Genomic DNA, 21,581 nt, shown 5'->3' with positions numbered 1-21,581 from the left:
GTAAAACTACATATCCCACAATGTCCATTAAAACATAAGATGGTTACGTCATCAAAACGCGCTGTTGCTTTGGCAACGTTTATAACGGTTAGCCTTCCTATTAGCTGTGTAGCCTTCGCTAACCATCGAGCTCGATGCCAAAAATAAGGTGAGAATTACTTTATTTTATCATTATAACTGTTTACTGTGATAACAGTAATAGTAATATCTGTCGACCGACTCGTCCCGTCTCGTCTCGTATGGGTCAGCTCGGACACATTATGGGAGCTGGCTGCGGCGGAGGTCCACAGCCGGGAGAGCGGAGGTGCAGAGGAGAGGGACGGTGGAGAGGCTGTGAACGAGCGGACGGTGCTTCTGATGGGGAGCAAAGCTGGGGTGTGTGTGTCACTGATTTCACACGGAAGCGCTTGTATCTTGTTACTGTACTGCGTAAACTCACATCCGTTTATTTTTTAGGGCAAAACGTCCATTCTCCTCAGGTGCTTGGACAGGTTGGTATGATGATGCCCGGGCAGACTAGAGTGCTCTAAACCCCTCTTCATATTCACTATTCAGACCCATTGCAGGGGCAGTTTACACCATGCAAAGTGAAACACGAAAGCTAAAGCTGATCCTTTCACAGTCAATATTTGGCAAAGCTTTTATATGGCTGAAGTGTTTAGGGAGATTGCCAAGAAAGTATTTGGTGTATCCTATTGACATAAGGAGTACCTGGTGGTGGGATGAGGGAGTGCTGGCAATTATTCAAAGGGAGGGGTTAACAAATAAAAATTTGGGAAAGCATGTAGATCTGCCTCACATAAGGAAAGGCTTATGTGAGGCTCGGCACTAAGGAAAGAAAATTAGCTTGGCGGCAAGATTGAGCTGGAAGGAAGTGTACTAATGAATGATGAGAGGCTGTTGAGAAGATGAAGTAGTTTGAAGAGCTAATGAATGAAGAAAATGAGAGAGAGGAGGACAGTTCAGTAAGGAGGAAGTGATGGCAGCTGTGAGCTAAGAGTGGACTCTTGAAGAGTGAGAGGATGCCTGAGAAATGGAAAAGAAGTGTAGTGATTTTCAAGAACAAGCGTGATGTGCAGAGCTGTAGTGACAACAGAGGGATAGAGTTGTTAAGACATACCATGAAGATATGGGAAAGAGTTTAAGCTTTGTTTGGGAAACGGGGTGATGATTGGTGAGCAGCAGTGTGGCTCATGTCTAGAACGACCTCTACAGATGTACCGTTTGCTTTGAGAGTGTTAATGGAGAAATACAGAGAAGGCCAGAAGGAAGTGTAGTGTGTCTCTGCTGATCTAGAGAAAACACACGAATGAGGTACTGTAAAATATTTAACCAAAAGCACAAGTTAGTTTCATGACATCATACTTTGTATAAACACACTTTTTTTTTGTCTACTAGAGATGAACTATCCAAACCAACTCTGGCCTTGGAGTACACTTTTGGCAGACGAGCACGAGGACACAACACGGTAAGTAAATCCTTTTAGTCTTGGACACTTTGCTTTAGTCTCTTAAAAATGAGAAGACAAATGTGGTTATACACCTTATGCTGTATATGTTTTATTTGCGTTAGTAGGAAGGAACTTCCTTCCAGTATTTCAGCACAGTGACCACATTAGAGAGTACGTTTAGTGTACTTATGTGGCAGGATGTGCTCATTATGCAAGTAAATATTTTAGTTCTTGGTATTAAATGCAGCTGAAATGTGGAACAAGCCATAGAGGGTTAGGGTTGCACTGGATGTTTATGTAACTTCAAGATAAAACTGTTATATACTTATTTCAGCCTAAAGACATAGCCCACCTATGGGAGCTGGGAGGAGGGACCTCTTTGTCAGACCTCGTCCAGATCCCCATCACTCCTGTCACCATCAGGTAGGTCTCTTACAAATATCCTGCTTTTGAATAGGGGTCAGTATTTGACACATTCACACTGTGAATTATGTTATTTATCTTTTCTGTTCAGATTATTATTTGTATCTTTAAAATCTGAATCTCTTGAACAGCAATGTCATGTCAGTAGAGAAGAAGAATGTTTTCTTGGTCTGAACCTCAGAGGAAAACCATCTTTCCTTTCCTGTCTTGTTCAGCTGTCTCTCAGTCATCCTCGTCCTGGACCTGTCTAAACCCAACGCTCTGTGGGGAACAATGGAGAAGCTACTGCAGGCTGCACAGGCTCACCTAGAGAGAACCTCCTCCCAAGTACAGAAATCCAAATCCGGAGTCAAACACCAGACTCCCAGCCACTCAGCAGCACGTGTCTTACCTAAAGACTATCCTGTAAGACCTTGTCTCACTACACATACAATTTGTATTACAGCAATTTTATAGCTGTGTTACAATTTCTAAATCCACGACTCAAAGGAACTCAACATGTGAGATGAAGCAAATTTCTTTAACCATGTATTATCTAATAATATCAATATCGTTAGACTAAATTAATGTAACCAAGAACAGGATCACAAGTAACTTCCATCTCAGCTAATACATAATAGACTGTAAAAAGCACTGAGGGAAAAGGCAGCTCTGCCTCCTCAGGGTTTATGGTGATACAGGTGAGCCTCTACAGTCGATCAGCACAAGGGATGCAGCACAAAGAGACTGCAGATTAATAAGGATGATAAAAAAAACAGTCATCAGTGGGTAAATGTGCTGGTGCACTGAGGCATCCGTAACAAGTTGCATATTTAAAGTGTTTACATGAACTACTCATGCCTCTGGCTTTTTAAACACTCAAATGTCACAAAGTAAAATTTGCATTGACCTGACAAATGCAACCAAGATGGTGAAAATAGATATTTTATTGTCAGAGGGAACAAAAAGCAAATCTCAACTAAAAGTGTAAAAGTGTGTAAGGCCGGTGCTGTCTCCAGAGTTAACTGTGATTCTGTCAGCAGGACAGAGAGTTGATCAGTCCCTTTCCTGTTCCTCTGCTCATCATCGGCAGCAAGTACGACATCTTCCAGGTAAAACACACTATTTGTACTCTTTTTAAATGATTTATTAAAAAAAGACACGTACACAGAATTATTATTAGATCATAAATTTCAGTAATATTTGTATATAAGATTTCCAATTTTCCCATCTGCTTTTCAGGAATTTGACTCTGACAAGAAGAAAGTTGTCAGTAAAACACTGCGTTTTATTGCTCATTACTACGTGGCCTCTCTCGTTGTAAGAACGTTTTTAATGCTCCTGCAGCACATTTGTATTTAACAAATAATTTTGCACTTTTTCATATATTTCTTATAGTTTGCTGTCTCTAACCACCGCTTTGTATTTGTGTTTGTGTCTCCTAATGCTTTGATTAGTTCACTAGCATCACATCAGAGAGCCTTATATCAAAAACCAAGAGCTTCTTCTTGCACCTGGCTTTCGGTTTGGAGAGAGGGTGAGGAGGATAAAGCAACATTGAACACAAAGCAGTAATGGGCATGGGCTTTCATTTTAGATTATAGTGTCAATAGAGTTACTTTAATGTTACCACTAATGCTTGATAATACTAGATTTCACAGTCTCATTGCAGATTTATTTACATTTTTGTACTGTATAAAAATTGTATGATATAGAACAGGTTTTCATAAACAGTGTGAGCTTAGGATATTCACTTTAGTTATATAATCATGTGATGGGACAGCTCCAGATAGATATACACACTCAGAAGTCTATAATCTTTACCTTTGTTTATGATGGAGGTATTAGATATTGCATTTAAAGGAGCATGGCTGCTACTTACAACAACTGTCATTGTTTCTTGAAGGGAAAATGTGTGTTGCTCTCATTGAGAATTTCAAAAAAAATGTAAAATGCTGTCTATGTTAGGGTCTGTTGGTTAATGTTTTAGCTGTAATACTGTTTTTCTTGTTCTTTTTTTCTGTAATCAGGAAAACTGTTTCCTCTGACCCCCTCAAGCCGCTCATCATTCCAGCAGGCTCTGATTCCTTCGGTCAAATAGGTGAGCACAGCGCCCCCCAGTAGCCAAAAGTAGAAATGTCTTCAAGTTTTGAATAAACTACAAAACTCTGTGATGAAACAAAACATCTCCTTTAAATCCACCCTCCTTTATTTAACATTTGGTGTGATATTTTATTTAAAATCTGTTAATATAGGTTCCCCACCTACTGTCGATGTGGATATAACGTCTCTCCATGCTAAAAATCCAAAAGACCTCTGGAAGAAAGTGTATGAGCGTGTCTTCCCCCCAGAGGTAGTTAAGCTTCTGGCAACATGTTTGTCTTCTGCAAAATCCAACTTATGTAGACAAACTACTTTTTCTTTTGCATGATTTAAAAGCATCTGTTCGTCTAACCAACTTTGTCATTGCAGAGTACAAATGAGCAGAGAGAGCTAAAGGATCCAGCCAAAGATCCCCAGTACAGTGAGCCTCAGATTGATGCCATGAGAGCCCAGAAAGACCAGGTAATACTTTATATACGTGTTTGCATTGCATTTATTTTGACAGACCTACTGCAGTCAAGTCTCTTGACTCATGAGTTGGCAGTACGGTGGTTAATCAGTGGTAATCAGAATTCCCATTCACTTATCTCAGATTCGTGACCCTGACTTTTGTCCTCCTTCTGAGGGGTAGCAAGTATTTAGGAAGATAATAAATCACTAAAGCATTTAACGCAAAATGAAGAAGATAAGTTTCTGTGACATAGCACAGTTTCATTTGATAAAGGGATTAGACATAATGGCAGCCCAGATAAAAGAGGCTGTTAAGATATGTGTGTTTATAAAATAATAACCCTGCTTAAAATGACAAGCTCGTGGGATACAAAGTTACAAAAGCTAATGAATATATAATATATTAATAGTCAGAATAAAAATATATTGTATATTTCTTTTTTTAAACACTATTATGGGCAGTCTGAAATTGCAAGGTCGAAATGACAGAAGGACTTCAGTCTCTGGATCCAGAAGGATATCTGACTTCAGTTCAGTTTGACATTATCCGATTTTCCTTATTTCAATTTTATATGAATTTGCAAAGATATCATGTGATGTCTAATTTTTCCATCTCCCAATAGTAAAATATCCCCCAAAAATTCCTGCATCCAAATCCAGATTTGTATTGTTGCGTTCGAGGCTGTGGTAAAAATTCAATGCAAATCTGTTCATATAACATTCTGAGTAATCCTGCATAGCTAAACAAACAAACATAGCTAAACAAACAGACAAATCAATCGAATGACATGGCCTGTTTGGCGTGGGTAACAGAGTTAAAAACTGTGTACGCTGTACAAAATATACAAATGGAGAAACTCATTCGACATCTTAAAGAAGGTTAATGTTCCAAAGTAACACTTTGTCCTTCAGTAGTCTGTTTCTAGTAGTGATTCTGTCTTGAAATGAACAGGCTGTAACTTTATATCCTGTGGTGATAAACTTAGAGATTAGCTGTCTTCATTCCTGCCTGCAATAGTGCCACTCTGGAACTTGAACTGCAGTAACCCGATGGAGTCACCGGCTGTTATCGCTGACTGACTTTCACCTGGCGCTCGTCGTTTCACTCAGCCATTGTGTGGTCTGAGAACTCAATAGAAAAACAGGCTAAAGGTTAATTCCAAATAAGTCTTGAGAAACTCCTTTCTAGACAGCACCCTCTAGTCTGGATTAAAAAGAATCTCAGCAGATCATGGTAGTCAGAAATGACCTCTTTATTTGAGAGACAACACAATGAATTTAGAGATAGGTTTGCAAAGTAAAAATGTATAAATGCATAGTTCAGTACGAATACAAATAAAGACCAATCTTAAGAGTTTTAAGCTAATTAACTATAATTCTGTTTTCCCCTAGTTAATGTGTATTTGTTGTAGTTTAGGCGCTTCAGTGTCTTGTGGTTATTTACACTGATATAAAAAAAAGAAAGTTTCACAGTACTGCTCTGAGGTGTGAGCGCCTCTGTAGACGTAGACGTTTTGGCATTTTCGAAGTGTGGAGCATTCAGGCGTGTGCCAGTTGTCTCTGGAGTCAAACAAGGTCAGACGTGCAATGTTCAGCTGGAAAAAACCAGAGGGCTGCATCTCAAACTCGATACGCCAAAGTTGGCATGTTATACACTCAACAAAAATATAAGACCCCCAATAGCGCAAAAAACTGCACATTCCAGGGTGGCCTTTTGTTGTGGGCAGTCTGAGGTACACCTGTGCACTACTCATGATGTCAGATCAGCATCCTGATGTGGCACACCTGTGAGGTGGGATGGATTATCTCAATATAGCAGATGTGCCCACTACCACACATTTGGACTGATTTGTGACCACTGTTTGGGAGGGATGGTTATATTGTGTATCTGGAATGAATTTTAGGTCTCTACGTCCATCCCATGGGGAATGGGAGCAGTAACAAAGGTGTTGCGTTTATATTTTTGTTGAGTGTATGTTAAAATTTATAACAGTAAAATTAGAACAAGATTGAAAACGTTTGCCTTTGGTGGAACCTTCCTTCATCTGCATCATCAGATTTAGTCTTGAGTATTTCTTCACAGTAGCGTGTGTTTTTGCATTTACCTGCACTGTTTTGATTTTCTTGTATTGCCTCAGTAATATGTGAAAAGTGTTACATCTGTCTGTTTTTCAGGAGTTGGAGCAGTATAAAAGGAATGCAGCGAAATCATGGAAAGGTCTAGAGCTGGAGACATGAGATATCTTCTGCTTTATTACACACATACAACATGTTATAATGTACAGGGTATATATATTCTATTTGTTTACTTTTGTATTATATTTTCTGTTGTACTTTTCTATAATTACATAAATAAATGCTGACATTTTAATCAAGAAAAATATAGTTTTAGCTTACCAATAATAATGTTTGTTCTTCCAAACAAAACAAACAAATTTATGTTTTTTTTCTTCCCGGCCATCAGTGGTTCTAGGATTAAGGTTACCACAAGAAAACTGTACATGCCATAAACATGCTCGTTTTTCAGGTAACATGTTTCAAGTAGTTTACAGAACATCTGCAGATGTTTAAGTGTTTTAATGTGCATGGCTTCATCCCAGTGAACAGAGATAAACCGTGCTGTACTACATTGTGTGCATCAAGTGTAAACATTTAAACTTATTCTAAGTGCTTATACTACCACTTTATTAGGTATACCTGTTAAAGTGCTTTAACACAAATGTTTAATCTGATAATCACGTGGTAACAATGTAAGACATTGAAATTCAAAGCGTGCATTTGAAAGTAAGAGGATTTAAGCGACTTTGATCATGACATAGTTGTTGGTGCCAGATAGGCAGGTCGAAGCGTTTCTAAAACTGCTGATCTACTAGGATTTTCCAGTGCAACCATCTCTTGGGTTTAAGGAGAATGTTCTGAAAAAGAAAATATGGCTTTTTGATTGTCAGAATGCCTCAAACTGATAGGAAAGCAACAGTAACTCAAAAGCGCTCGTTATGATAAGCAGAAGTGCATCTCTGAATGCGTAACACGTCAAACCTTAAAGCAATTGGGCTTCAGTGGCATCATGTGCCACTCCAGTCAGCTTAGAAAAGAGAAACCGAGGGTACAAATCACACAAACTCACCAAAAGTTTGGATTTCTGCTATGACATTTGCATGGTAGGGTCAACATTTGGCATAATCAGCAACAAAAACTAAACATGAATCCTGTCTTATATCAGTGGTTGAGTTTGTTGCTGGTGGTGTAATTTATTTTCCTAGCACACTTTGGGCTGCTACCAGGTGGCCATCATTTAAACAGTCTGTTGAGTATTGCTGAAAATGTCCATCCCTTTATTATCAAGAAAGCAAAAAGGGTACGGTGTACCTAATACAGTGGTGGGTGTAGGTCATCTCTGAATAGTGAATTTCATAACATAAATGCTTTATAAGCTTAACTTAAAAAGAAGATTTTACCCACAAAGGTGTGTTTGTGGGCTTAGTGACGCACAACCTTGTCCCTGATCTTAAAGCTAATTATGCCCAGCAGCAGCAGAGCAGGCAGGAAAGCGTAGAGGAGAACAAAGTCTAGTGTGTATCGGGACAATGCGCCAGGATAACCCTCCTCAATGATCTGATTGCCATGGGTGACCACACAAGCTCCCGGCAAAGATGTGGAATTATCTGTAATCACAAAAACACAAAAAAGTGTTAAGAGATTTCATCTTCTGAAAGTGCCTTTTAGTCTAAATGACTGTAAGTGCTGCTGAGTGACTTTGACCACTGATCCTGAACCCATCCTTTATAAATCAGTCTTAAAAGGACCAATAGCAGAAAGATCAAATGTAAGACAGATAATTGAAATCAGTTATTTCTAATGATCTTTCCTGCTTTATCCTCTACACTACTCGCAGAATAGTGTAGATATTGGCCAAATTAACAAAATAGCATTCCCTCTAGTATAGGATGATCCCATGTTAAAAATGAACTTACTGCATGTGAACTGGAGACCATGAAACTCCGTGACTATGAGCAGCTCACAGCTGTACTTCTGGAAAGTCAGGTAACTGAGCCACTGAAAGACCTGTGGCATCTGCTGGGTGCTCCTGTTGCAAAGAAGAGGAGAGGAAAGTGAGCATATGTCCTGAGAGTTAGCATTATTATACCTTCATTTTCAATAAATTCTAAATCACAAGTTTTCTCATCATAAAGTTAAGCATATTTGGGATTTTACCTTAGAAAGCCAGATCCCACCACTATCCCTGCAATATTGAGTAGAGCCACTCCAGTGTTGACCATGTTAGGGTCTTGGACCACACCTAGTAGCACCACAGTCAGCAACTCACCTGATGAGAGTGGAAAAAAACAAACAAACATGAATATGTGCAGCTAAAAGATAAAGAAAGTGGAAACGTGGCTATTAAATGCATTCAACCAATTTGTGCCCCCCAAAATAGCACTTTACCCTTTTATTTAATTGGCTCACCTATAACATGCGGCACCAGAACTACAGCAGTGAAACACAGGAAGCGCAAACCTTCCGGATGCATCCCCACTGTCCTGAGAGCAAAGCAAGGCAGAGACAATCACACAGGAGAGACATTGATGACTATGAAACCAAAATCCTTGAGTGGATAAATGTGCTTCTTCCACCGCCAACACAAAAACACATCAAGTTTATGACCAACCAGTAAAGGAAGGAGGTGAAGATGAAGACACTCAGGATGCTGAGGGGCAGGATGTGGAAGATGTAGGCCAAGAACATTTGCCATTTAGTGTAGAGTCCATCCTGACTCTCCTGATCACCGATGGCTCGCAATGCTGGGACTGTGAGTATAAAAACAGAAAGGGTGCAAAAAAGATAAAAGTGACTTCTGGTCCATTCGATATAAAATCAACCAAATCTGAAAAAAAAAAAAACAACAAAAAACAAACCCTGACCCTATTCCTTTATTTTTTAAAGAGTAACTTTATTATATTTAATAGATATAAATTAGATAAATGAATAATGTCAAATATTGATGCCTGCCAAATCTGAGACTGATTATTCAAGGGATATAATAATGCTGAGTGATTGTGCACATGCACATGTATGTATAAAAGGCTTAATGTTGTTTTGCTTGCAGTTTTTAAATTTACATTAAACTGGGAAAAATATGATGATTTCAAGAGTACAAAACCCAGAAAAATTTCTTAAGTGGAGTTTTACCTTTTCCATATTTCATTCAGTTCCAGTACTTTAAAATCTGCATATTATAATGAACAGTTCATTCTGTTCTATTGTCTCATAACTGAAAGCATGCATATGAAAACAAAATATATCAAAAGGGCTTTCCTTTAACAGGATGATGGCGATTATGCATTTTTGCAATCGCTCCATATTTCAGGTGTTCTTGTTTTTATGCCAAGAATTTACCAAGACAACTTGATGGGCCTGTTTCTTTAAAAAAAAAAAAAAAAAAAGCTTTTCATTGAATCCTATCAGTTGTTATCTCTGAGACTGAAGGTCACAATGATATCCCCAAGCACAACCTCTGATTGTTTGAGTGTTTACAGAGGCTGACTTCAGCTCAGCCCAATCGTTTATCACATCTATTCTCCTCAGTGTCTGTGAGGGCTGGAGACCTGAAGCCAAGATTTTAGACTATGTTGATACAGTCATAGGAAAGAGAAAGTATACTCTCTTAGGTTTTATATATCAAGACATAATAAAAATCATCTGGTCCTCCAAATTAGGTAAATACAAGCGCAGATTAAAAACAACAGATGACATATTGCACCATGTTATTATTAACTAAACCAAAATGCAGAAGCAGTACATGAAAAACTAAGTACATCTTTACTACTGCCAAAGGAATTAAGGAGGTAAGTAGCAGGTAGGTGCTGATGATCAAATGCACACAGTTAATTAAACATCAGCATGTCCAATCATCCCTATCTATGCCAAACAATAAAGATGTTAGATATAATCTTTAAGAAGTAATTATTATAGGCTTATAAAGACATCATTCTACAGTGAGAAAGAGTTCAAAACAGTTGGCAGCCTTCCCAGGAGTGGACGTCGGAGCAAATTTATTTTCTATGCTCATGGAAACTGCAAAAAACCCCACAGCTGCAATTCAGACTCTACTGAGCCTGGTTAGCATAAAATAGTTAAAAGTTTACGTTCAAGACAGCACACACACACACACACGCACACGCACACAAAGAAAAGTAGACTGATCAAGTATGGCTTGTTTAAAAAGGGTTTCCAGGGGAAAATCTCTTCTCTCTACATGGCAGCACAGTGTACTGTAGGTTTAAAGTTGCAGCTGAAGACACCACAAGACATCTGGAACAATGTCCTTGGTGGAGATGTTTGGCTGTAAGGCACAGTGTCACATTCTGAGAAATCCAAACACAACATATCCACACAAACACCTATTAACTGTCAGCTGTGGGAGTGGAGGGCATTTGATTTGGTTTGAGTCAGACTGACAGTCTTACAGCTACAGCTTGGCTAACAGAATAATAGGACAATGATCCCAAGCTCAGCAGCAAATCTCTAACAGAATGGCTCTCTAGAGACAAATGCCTGCAAACCTCAATGAACTGAAGCAATGCTGTAAAGAATAGTGTTCAAAAAATCCCTCCGTGTGAGAGACTGATGTAGTAAGACTGCTAAAGGTGGTTTTACAAGCTACTGAATCATGGTGTACTCAATTTTTTACAAAGTGCTTCTGCTTTCTGGCCTATATGATGACACTGTGTGATATGTCAAGTGTTGTTTTTCATCTGAGGTTTATCTCTACCTGTCAGATCTGGCAAGAACTGGAACATTTTTATTATGTTTTGATAAAACCTTGTAAATGACGAAGGGTGTCACCGACAGTAAGGAAATACAGCCAAGATGATTCATTCATCCATTCCTATCACTGAAACCCACATTCCAATAGAGCCTTTTTGTCTATTGATTGTTGTCCTTTTCTTAACCTTACTTTTTCACTCATTAAATAAGTCTCCCAGATATTGAACAAAGCCACTAACGACCAAATTATTTGTTAAACCACAAATAAAAATCATAAATCTCTCTGACATTAAAAATAAAGTGGGTTAAAAGGCGGTCACAAGTCCTCTATAAAAGATCAAGACACTGCTGTGGTTGTAGTTTATAAAATGCTGACAGGAGACTTAGTGCAAATTTTTCTCTCCCTGTATTTGATGTTATCTTAAGTCAAAGCATGCATTATTAAAAAACCCATAAAACTGTTAATCATGGAAATCTATGTGCACACAATATTGTACTGTATTGTAGGTTCTCTAGGTTTGTAGGTAAAATGGCACTCGGGTTCATTGAGCTCTGAACAGATTAAAGGTCATGAACACCCAATGATCATTTCAAATATGTAAACTGAAGGATCTCCTCAGCAACTAAAGTATGACTTCATGCACGGTCTTCTAATAGACATTTTTTCTTTCATGTATTCTTATCTCCAATAGTCTACATACCTTTAACATCCAAGATTAAGCTAGACTTTACACAGTTTTGCCAAAGGTGACAAAAGTAAGTAAGAAATTAAAGTGATTTTACAACTGAATCAGGGGGAAGTGGCCTCACACACAGCTGCGATAAACATGCCTCATATCCATTTCACAGAACTAACAAGTACCCACCTCGTGGATTAAATGTTGTTAGAAACATGCACAGAGATGTGCTGTAACGTCACATAGATTAAGTGAATGTATGGACAACAAAGTCGACATTCACATTTTGTCTTTTGTCTTGTCTAATTGTTATTTTCAGCATTTTATACAGTTAAGTCCATACATTTTCAAACAGTGATACATTTTTTGTGATTTTGTTTCGGTACACCACCACAGTGGTCAAACAGTGCAATTTAGTCACGATGTCATTGAAGTGCAGATATTCAGCTTTAATTCAAGGGTTTGAACAAGAGTATTGCATTTAGCTGATTAGGAATTAAAGTCAATTTGAGATATTTTTAGAAGTTCAAAATTAATTGATACCTATAAGCGGATAAAGGAATCTGGAGTTGATTCCAAGTGTTGAAACTGCTTTTATTAGCTCTTCATTGGATCTGTCTGTCCAAGAGAAGGAAGCCAACATTATCCTGAATCAAGAGTCAGTACTAGCACTGAGCAAAGCTGCTTCTGAGTTATGTTTTAATTTAGTCTTTGAATAAGAAAAAAATCATGTTTTCAAGTTACTGACTCAAAGTTTTTATCCAGCTTCCTCTTTTTTTTTAATATAAAACTGTCAGGCAACATCCTGGTGTTTGGGACGTGCAAATGTAAATGTACTAATTCATCCTGGTGAGCAGATGTTTGGTGTTGGCGGAACTCACAGAGAGCGACGGCGTTCAGCATGCCCGTGTATGGTGAAGCACCGATGCTCTGATAGATTATGCCGATGCGGTCCTGCACAGCACCCTTAGTGACGTCGATGTCTAAATGTATGACGAAGAAGGCCACAAATAGACCATAAATCAGGTTCTGGGATAGACGCATCAGAACACCCATCCTGTCTCTGGACAGGTTTCTTACTGTGCGCCTGCACACAGAACAGAAAGGCAAAATTAATGAGCAAATGTTTTACCTACTGATACCCTACAAAAAAATCATCATGATGCATGGAAGTAATCTGTATATGTTACATGTCTTTTATAAAGCAGCACACTAAGTGACATTTGTAATTTGTACCTGGAATATTGTGATCATATTTCAGTTTTAAATAGTGATTTATGGGTGGTGTGTACAAGCACACTGACCTGAGGAGAACTCCAAGTTTGGCAGCACCGCTGGGTGACTCTTTGCTCTTAAAGGGTATGGCGGGCTTGTCTGATCTCTGCAAGCTCTGCTCCATTTTTTCCAGCATGCTCTGGTAGATGGTAGACCTCTGATAGGCTGAAGTGATTTCATGCATGCGAGTGAATGTGGCTGCCTCCCTCTCGCTGCTGCGTGTGTCCACTGAGGTGAAGTCAACTGTTTGACATCAAATTGAATTTTTAATGTTCAAGCTATGGAAAAATCATCTTTTTTTAAAAAAAAAGAAGACTTATAATAAAAACACAACACCGTGCAGTGTGCTGGGTCCTGTCATACTGTACCATAGATGTCAAAGGGGTTGCAGTACTCTGGACACTCATATCCACATTGGCTGAAGAAATCCACCATCTCTTCTGTTTGTCCACAAAATACTAGCTCCCCACGACTCATTATAGCTATCCTGTTGAACACCTTGGAGGTAGACACACACAAAGAAACAATATTATTCCATCAGCATGTCTGTGAAGGTTCTCAGTCATCGTTGTCACAGGAGCTTGCAAAGAAAAGCGTCTGGACTTCTTTAAGTTGCTTGAAGATGTTTCACCTCTCATCCGAGAAGCTTCTTCAGTTCTAAGGTCAAATGGTGGAGAGTCCCAGATTTAAACCCAGTGGGAGTATCCCCCCCCCCCCCCCCCCCCCCCCACCAAAGAGGGACAGAAGGATCCCCTGATGATCCTCTAATCATCTGAGCCAAGGTGTGAAAATGGGTGTGGGTCCCAATCAGCCAGGGTTTCGGGTGAGCTCATTGTGAAACCTGGCCCCTGACCTCCACAAGGAAGGTGTCCCACTCAGACCCATAGTCAGTAGCATAAACTCAGCCACTTATAACATTGCAAAACACCTTGCTACCATCCTTGCTCCTCTCGTGGGGAACACCCCACACCACATCAAGAACTCCACCGACTTCACCGACAAGGTTCAGAAACTTACCCTGGACCCAGATGAAACCATGGGGTCCTTTGATGTAGTCTCTCTCTTCACTTGCATACCCACCACAGCGGCCATGGAGACTGTCAGAAAATGACTACAAGAAGACAGCTCCTTAGAAGACAGGACCAACTTCACACCCGATCAGATCTGCACACTGTTAGACCTCTGCCTTACCACAACATACTTCAAATACAACGAAGGCTTCTACAGACAAAAACATGGCTGTGCCATGGGCTCCCCCGTGTCACCTATTGTAGCCAACCTTTACATGGAGGAAGTGGAAAGGAAGGCTCTTGGCTCTTTCAAAGGAAGAGTACCCAGCCACTGGTACAGATATGTAGACGACACCTGGGTCAAAATCAAGACACAAGAAGTGGAATCCTTCACTGCGCACATTAACGCCGTGGATGAAAACATCAAGTTCACCAGGGAAGACACAAAGGACGACTGTTTGCCTTTCCTGGACTGCGCTGTGCACATTGAAGAGAACGGCAACCTCAACATCGAAGTTTACCGGAAGCCCACACACACGGACCAGTACCTCCCCTTTGACTCCCATCACCCTCTGGAACACAAACTTGGAGTGATTAGGACCCTACACCACCGGGCAGAACATGTTCCCTCTAAGCCTGAAGGGAAAAAAGAAGGAACACATGTAAAGGAAGCACTCAAAACATGCAGTTATCCTAAATGGGCGTTCATAAAGTCAGCAAAGAGGCACAGAAAAGAAGATCAGACACCAGCGAGGGAGGATAAGAAAGACAGACGCAACAACATTGTCATCCCCTATGTAGCCGGTGTATCAGAAAAACTCAGGAGAGTTTTCTCCAAGCATGACATCCCGGTGCATTTCAGACCCAGCAACACACTCAGACAAAAACTGGTTCACCTGAAAGACAAAACTCCAAAACACAAACTTAACAACGTGGTGTATGCTGTACAGTGCAGCGAGGAATGCCCAGACCTCTACATTGGAGAGACCAAACAGCCACTTCACAAGCGCATGGCACAACACAGAAGAGCCACCTCCACAGGACAAGACTCAGCTGTCCATCTGCATCTTAAGGATAAAGGACACTCTTTCGAGGATGTCAACGTTCACATTTTGGACAGAGAGGACAGATGGTTTGAAAGAGGAGTGAAAGAAGCCATCTATGTCCACTGTGAGCGACCATCTTTGAACACAGGCGGTGGTTTACGACACCAACTCTCTGCCATCTATAATCCAGTTTTGAGTTCCCTCCCCAGACGCCTTAACGCCCACTCACATCCTGGGCCATCTGACCTCAGGAATTCGCATGATAAGGTGGGGCCAGGTTTCACAATGAGCTCACCCGAAACTCTGGCTGATTGGGACCCACACCCATTTTCACACCTTGGCTCAGATGATTAGAGGATCATCAGGGGGTCCTTTTGTCCCTCTTTGGCGGGATACTCCCACTGGGTTTATATCTGGGACTCTCCGCCATTTGACCTTAGAACTGAAGAAGCTTCTCGGATGAGAGGTGAAACGTCTTCAAGCAACTTAAAGAAGTCCAGACGCTTTTCTTTTCAAGCTCCTTTGATTCCATCAGCATGCAACTTTTCACAAAACATTCACTATCAAAGGATCAAAGACTCATGTGTACAGTGTAACCAAAATGTTTTCTTAATATGTGTCTAATATATGAAGTGGTGTAATTCTGATAAAAAAACAAAACAAGTTCTTTAGCTGTGAGTTAGATAAATGTAGCTGATGTTGGCACATAGGTGTGAGTTTGACTCTACAAGCCATTCATTCTCTTTTTCACCAGTTCTTCTCAAAAACCCACCCTGAAGAGCTCAGAGCGTGGTTGGTGGATAGTTACTATGACGATACGGTCTCTCCTGGCCAGCTCTGCCAACAGCACTACAATCTGATTGGCGGTCATGCTGTCCAGACCAGTGGTCGGCTCATCCAATAGGATCACCCCTGCAACGACAGCATCCCAATGACATCACTGCTGTCACTGCAGGTTTGTCATGCAGTGAAACACTGAGAATAAGTGAAAGGCAGGACAATAACTTTTTCCTTCTAAGTAAAAACTCTCAGATGTACTTTTTATTAAGTGGCACATTGCAGGACTCTCTGTGGAGCCGACTTAACTTGCGGAGATAAGTGAGTTCTCTTTTTTTTAGTTAATTACTCTAATTAGGACAATTAAAAGATTGGCTCTTCGCATTATGAAAGCAGAGTGGAATTAGCAGATACTTTAATTGTGAGATTAATTCATTTCCTGGTTGATTGGAGAGTCACCGAATGGGAACTCCTCATTACTCTGTGTGTGTGAGTGTGTTCATGGGCATTTTAATCCTGAATGAGGACTGAGACCCTCCATCCTCCCCAGAGGACTGAAGTCCTGATAAACTACACCTGGGATACACACACACACACACACACACACACACACACACACACACACACACACACACACACACTGAGGTGGGCTTCTGCTCATTCCCCTTACGGTGTGATAACCCAGTCCTTTATTACTCTTCTCCATCTCTCCCTTTTCTCTGTCTCTTCTTACTCCTGTCTCACTTAGATCCTTTTGTTTTTCTCCAGTGTGGACTTCATAACTCTTCTGGGGAGAGACAGGTTATGTGGTGAACTTTCCACTGTTCTCATGCGTCTGATCCTTCTGCCTCCCTCTGCTGCATTCTCCCACAGTCGTGGGAAAAAAGAAAGTTTTCACGGGACTATATGCAGTCCTGTTTTGGCAGTTTGCTAGTCTGACAAACAAGCAGCAGCAAATCTACAACAGAATGACTGAAAAAGAAAATAATCAAGGTGGTGCAATAGCCCAGTCAAAGTTCAGACACAACCTCATTGAAACTTTCCTTTTCACGACTCCACCAAAGACATATTTTGAAACATTTTATGAAAGCATGTTATATATAATTATTTTCTTTTATCTGCCAAAGTCTTTGAAAATCACTTCTAATCCCTCTTATTATCTATTTTACATCTATTAAAAGTGAAGATTTGAGTGATTAATGACTTTTACTCTGCGTCACCTCATTATTTTGATATAAACCGACAGCAAATGTTTGCTTTGGAGGAAACAGGTTGGTCAGAGATGAACTTGTGTAAATCTCCTCAGGTGATCTCCTGAGGTGCACTACTCACTTGGGTCCTGAAGTAACTGACTGGCAATGGAGACCCTTCGGCGCTCACCCCCGGAGATCCCAGGGAAAACCTGACCTCCAATAACACTGTGGGCCACGTGACTAAGGCTCAGCTCAGCCATCACTGCTGACACCTACATGGGAGCCAGAGGTCAAGGTTCAGGTGAGACAAGAGTTACAACTATTAGCAAATCTACTAAAAAAGGGCCTGCAGGAGATATTATACATTGATCAGCTAAAACTTTGGAATAAAATCCCCTCATTATTATGAAAAGATTTGCTGTGAACTCTTCAGATAATCACCCTGCTCATGGGAACAATACTCAGAAATTTGCTCAGGGGTTTGAGTCTGACCTCAGCAACAATCTACACAGTCTAAAAAAATAATGTTCAAAAGAACAAGAAAGAAAAAACTAGAAGCAACCAGCACCAGAAAAAAACTCATCTTGTTTCCACTTTAAACTTACAAGATCCAAAGGACCCACTGCTGGTGCCAAGCACCACATGAGCTTCATTAGACCTTGATGAGTGTATTTGCTCCACAAGATTAGGAGAAGCAATATTTTCCTGTTTTTACAGTTTGGAAATATTTCAGAGCGAGGGACTCAAACAAAATATTAGGCTGAGAACAACTGACCTGCCGTTCTTAAATGTCAGGTCAGGTACTCTTTTTTTAAAAATGGGCATTTGCAGCATTTATGTGCTGTAAGCAAAGAGATCTGTAACAAATTGTAACACATTCTCAGTCATCTTGATGCTGCACACGACTCTCTGTGAAGCAATAACTCAGCCATACTTAACTAACCTAAAATATAAAACAACACAGCAATGCACCTTCTAAGATTAAGCTGATCATCCAAATAAGCACTGAAACTGTTTGTGTGCTGACATCTTAGTGGATACTGATATCCATCAGCCTGTAATTTATTTATTTATTTATTTTTTGGGATATGTTCTGTAGCAGGCAGAGATGCCAGGTTTAAGAAAATAATGAAAGAAATACCCAGACGCAGCTCTAAAGTCACCTTTTTCTTGATAGCTTCAGCCGAGCGTTTCCGCAGGGCCAGCTGAGCTGTGTAGGTCAGAGTCTCCTCCACTGTCAGATAACTCAGCAAGTTATCGCTCTGGAAAAGAATGGTAGAAAGAGAAAACAGGGCATTAACAGAAAAGAAACTAGACACAAAAAAACACTGTAAATTGTGATTTGGTCACCTTAAAACTAGAAACTACCACCTCTATTCCTCAAGGAGATGGATTAAGAAAACATCTCAGTATTTCTCTTGAGTGGTCATCAGTAAACAAATGGAAGTATATGTTTGGACTGGATACTTTTATGTCACACTCTCTCCATCTATAGCATCTTTGTAGCACATCCCCGTACAGTGAGCATACCGGTATATCCTCACAAACGTCTATGTTCATATATGCCAGTGCGACCCATCTGTAATATACCTTTGCCTCAGATGTGTGCATACACACAGGCACAGGCGCATGACTTAAACCAGCTGAACCTGCTGCCTGCTTCAATTAACACATGGCGCCTCCCAATCCCACTTCTCCTTATTCTCTCATCTGAATGACTTTAATATGAGGAGCTCATATCACCTCCTCATCTACAGCTTAGCAGCGGAAGTTAATGACGAGGCTTAGAGAGCAGAAGGGGGAGCTATCAGCTAGAGGGGAGAGATGATTTGAAAAGAAGCAAGGCTGGTTTTAAACCAGTGTTTTTAATTCAGGCTTTGGATACACTTGAGCACCTCTCATTGCGAGATTACATATATGAGGAGGCTATCAGGGGTCTTAAGTTAATTTCATACGGAGGCCAGGGCAGCTTTTCAGGAGTTACTGCAGAATGTTCATTGAGTTTGTGGCGGTTTGTACAACCACAGGCAAAACTAAATACATACAGGCTATGTGCATGAGGCCAGCTGCAGTTGAAACTGTAGTGGAAAGTTTAATGAGTGTTTGTGTGAACTACAGGAAAGTGAAATGTGCATGAACTTATTTGCTAATTACTTTAAACTCTGTTCAGTCTCCCATTAATCATTTGTCTAACACGTCCACTGCTGGGTTTCAACTTCTGTTAAGTGACAATTGTGACAATTATGAATTGGGAATAAATTGTCCTTTATTAGAAGTCATGTAATTTCAACTGCTTTGACTTTTTGTTTGTTATCCATCTGATTGTTAGCAGGATTGCTCAAAATTTAAAAGATGGGATTGGGCCCATCTTTTAAATTTCATTTGGGTTTCAATCCATGAATTCTTTACCATTGTGAAGGTATGTCTTACTACTATGCACACACTGACACTCTAATGGATGCACTGGAGTCAGTTTGGGGTTCAGTATCTGTAATGTTTGGTGAATGCCTGTGGACCCTCTTTTGACTTGTGTAGATGTAGCTGGAAATTATTGTATTTATTTTTTTGTGAAAAAAAAATGTTTAGAGGCTTTTTAGACGTTACTAAGGATTCAGTTTGTCAAACTGATATTTTATTTTAGCCTTACCCTTTCCATCCACTCGTGTGAAGCGGTCACTAGCTAGCATGCACATCTGAGTGTGTGCGAGAGTATGCAACTTAATAAATGTAATAATAATTAATAATAAACTTAAACGGTAATAGAGGAAGTTTTTTGTTGAACCGTTGATCATTCAGGTGTGCAGTGATTTTAAACCAGGGTTCAGTATTTACACAATGACACTTTGGCCAAATATTGAACGTGAGGATCCAGTGATCGAACCACTCGAACTCCTGACCCCCAAAAAACTGATGTTGTGAAAGGATTAGAATCCGAAATTTGAACAAAGTATGGAGGTCATGCAGTCTTAGACGGCTTTTCTTTTGTTTCTGTGTATATTATTACCATTTAAATGTGCTTTTTATGCAGCTGTTTAAAATTACACAGTAAATTGTTTATAAATGTACATGTTTTTTGTAATAAAGCAACAGAAAAGCGTATGACGAGTTTAAAAATGTCAAAATTGATATGGTAGTTAAGGATATTAAGCAACCCAAGGCTTTTATTAACTTAAACAGAGAAACAATTTTCTTATAAGTGTAAATAAAAGTCTGTTAATTTAACTTAAACACAATTGTTGTGTTATTTTAACATTTATTGTATGTAATTTATGTAATTTATGTAATACCTATATGTAACCTAATAGTTATTAACACATAATATTTTATATGTTTATAATATTAACACATATAACACTATGTAATATTAACATTAATATTACTTTTAATTATTTATGAATGCTTATTATATCAATATTGTATCAATAGAAATGCAATACTGGGATAATAAGTAAAAGCTATGAGTTAAATCTTGATGCGTGGACGTTTCTTTGTCTTACCTGCAGCACATAGGAGAAGCAGTCCTGATACTGCTCTTGCTTCAGTTTTCTACCATTAACGAAGACTTCTCCCAGCAGCGTGCCCTGGTTCCCAATCCGCCCTGAGATGGCATCCAGCAATGTGGTTTTTCCTGAGCCTTTATAATGAAAAGTGCAGATAAAGACACATATGCATAAAACACTCATGATTTAACTGATTTTTAACGCTTCCTGATAAAAAACGTTGTATTTCTTTTTCACTTTAAACATTTGGCTCTTGGATTGAACTGAACCTCGAACCTGAGTTGCCCAGTATGCCCATGATCTGCCCACTGTCAACATGAAAGGAGACATCATTCAGGATCTGACGAGTCCATCGTTTCCTGTAGGAGGGTAAGTCCCACCACGGACCCACACGTTCACTGTGAAACACATGTATATATGCACACACGCTTAAGGACAAGGACAGTATTTTTGATATTAGTATTTTATTTTTTTCAACACGATGTCTATCTCGGCTGTGGGAAGAATCAGCTCTTTATGAACAATCAGATAATCAGACAATCACAGTCAAGTAATAATGAGTAAATTAAGTTAAATTCTCTGAGTCTGTTTTTGAGTTACTCGTGTTGGTTGTCAGCAGCACTTACCTGACTGTGTAGGAGATCTTTCTGACACTTAGAGAACAGGTGGGCTCTGATTGCTCCTCTCTGCTGTCTCTCCACACATCTTTCTTCACCTCCGCCACAAACCTGAAGGACTCTTTTACTTTCCCGTTCTGCGGCTCCTCCATCTGCATTGAATAAAATCTGTTCATGTCTCCTCCAGGTCTGTGTCAAATCTGTTTCACATCAGATTGTTCATATTGTTTCAGTCCCAGACTTTGTCTTCTGCGCCTGTTGCCTGCACACAGCAGAAATGCGAGATCAGTAGTGACTCTCTGGAAGCGTGAGC

At 39.8% G+C, this 21,581-nt stretch overlaps 2 protein-coding genes across 5 annotated transcripts; one reads left to right on the top strand and one right to left on the bottom strand.

Annotated features, from left to right (window-relative positions):
* Positions 1 to 9: 9 nt before the first annotated feature.
* On the top strand, positions 10 to 6,786 carry dync2li1 (dynein, cytoplasmic 2, light intermediate chain 1). 4 transcript variants are annotated; one of them, XM_085296407.1, is made up of 13 exons: positions 10 to 148; positions 249 to 375; positions 457 to 491; positions 1,399 to 1,468; positions 1,785 to 1,873; positions 2,089 to 2,278; positions 2,896 to 2,964; positions 3,095 to 3,172; positions 3,310 to 3,389; positions 3,883 to 3,953; positions 4,108 to 4,205; positions 4,325 to 4,417; positions 6,581 to 6,786. In XM_085296407.1, exons 1-13 carry the CDS (start codon positions 135 to 137, stop codon positions 6,641 to 6,643), a joined length of 1,077 nt encoding a protein of 358 aa, XP_085152533.1. In that variant the 5' UTR covers positions 10 to 134; the 3' UTR covers positions 6,644 to 6,786. The 4 variants fall into 4 exon arrangements, with proteins under 4 accessions (XP_085152533.1, XP_085152534.1, XP_085152536.1 ...); XM_085296411.1 differs by lacking the exon at positions 10 to 148 and adding an exon at positions 1,216 to 1,314 and having other exon boundaries at positions 285 to 375; XM_085296408.1 differs by having other exon boundaries at positions 127 to 148; positions 249 to 1,314.
* abcg5 (ATP-binding cassette, sub-family G (WHITE), member 5) lies at positions 6,780 to 21,580 on the bottom strand. Its single transcript, XM_085296406.1, has 14 exons — positions 21,278 to 21,580; positions 20,928 to 21,049; positions 20,649 to 20,785; positions 18,315 to 18,413; positions 17,291 to 17,423; positions 15,954 to 16,093; positions 13,494 to 13,623; positions 13,155 to 13,368; positions 12,732 to 12,937; positions 9,075 to 9,213; positions 8,873 to 8,946; positions 8,621 to 8,732; positions 8,380 to 8,492; positions 6,780 to 8,070 (listed from the first exon to the last, which is right to left on the bottom strand). The coding sequence occupies exons 1-14, from the start codon at positions 21,442 to 21,444 to the stop codon at positions 7,886 to 7,888; spliced, it is 1,971 nt and encodes a 656-aa protein (XP_085152532.1). The 5' UTR covers positions 21,445 to 21,580; the 3' UTR covers positions 6,780 to 7,885.
* Between the last annotated feature and the right edge of the window lies 1 nt (position 21,581).

The sequence above is a fragment of the Mchenga conophoros genome, linkage group LG13 (assembly GCF_057382185.1).
Source record: "Mchenga conophoros isolate Kocher_MC1m ecotype Shallow Benthic linkage group LG13, M_conophoros_male_GT1.1, whole genome shotgun sequence".
Taxonomy (NCBI): Eukaryota; Metazoa; Chordata; class Actinopteri; order Cichliformes; family Cichlidae; genus Mchenga; species Mchenga conophoros.
The sequence above is the reverse complement of the archived record's forward strand: the minus strand, read 5'-3'. Positions and strand labels throughout refer to the sequence as shown.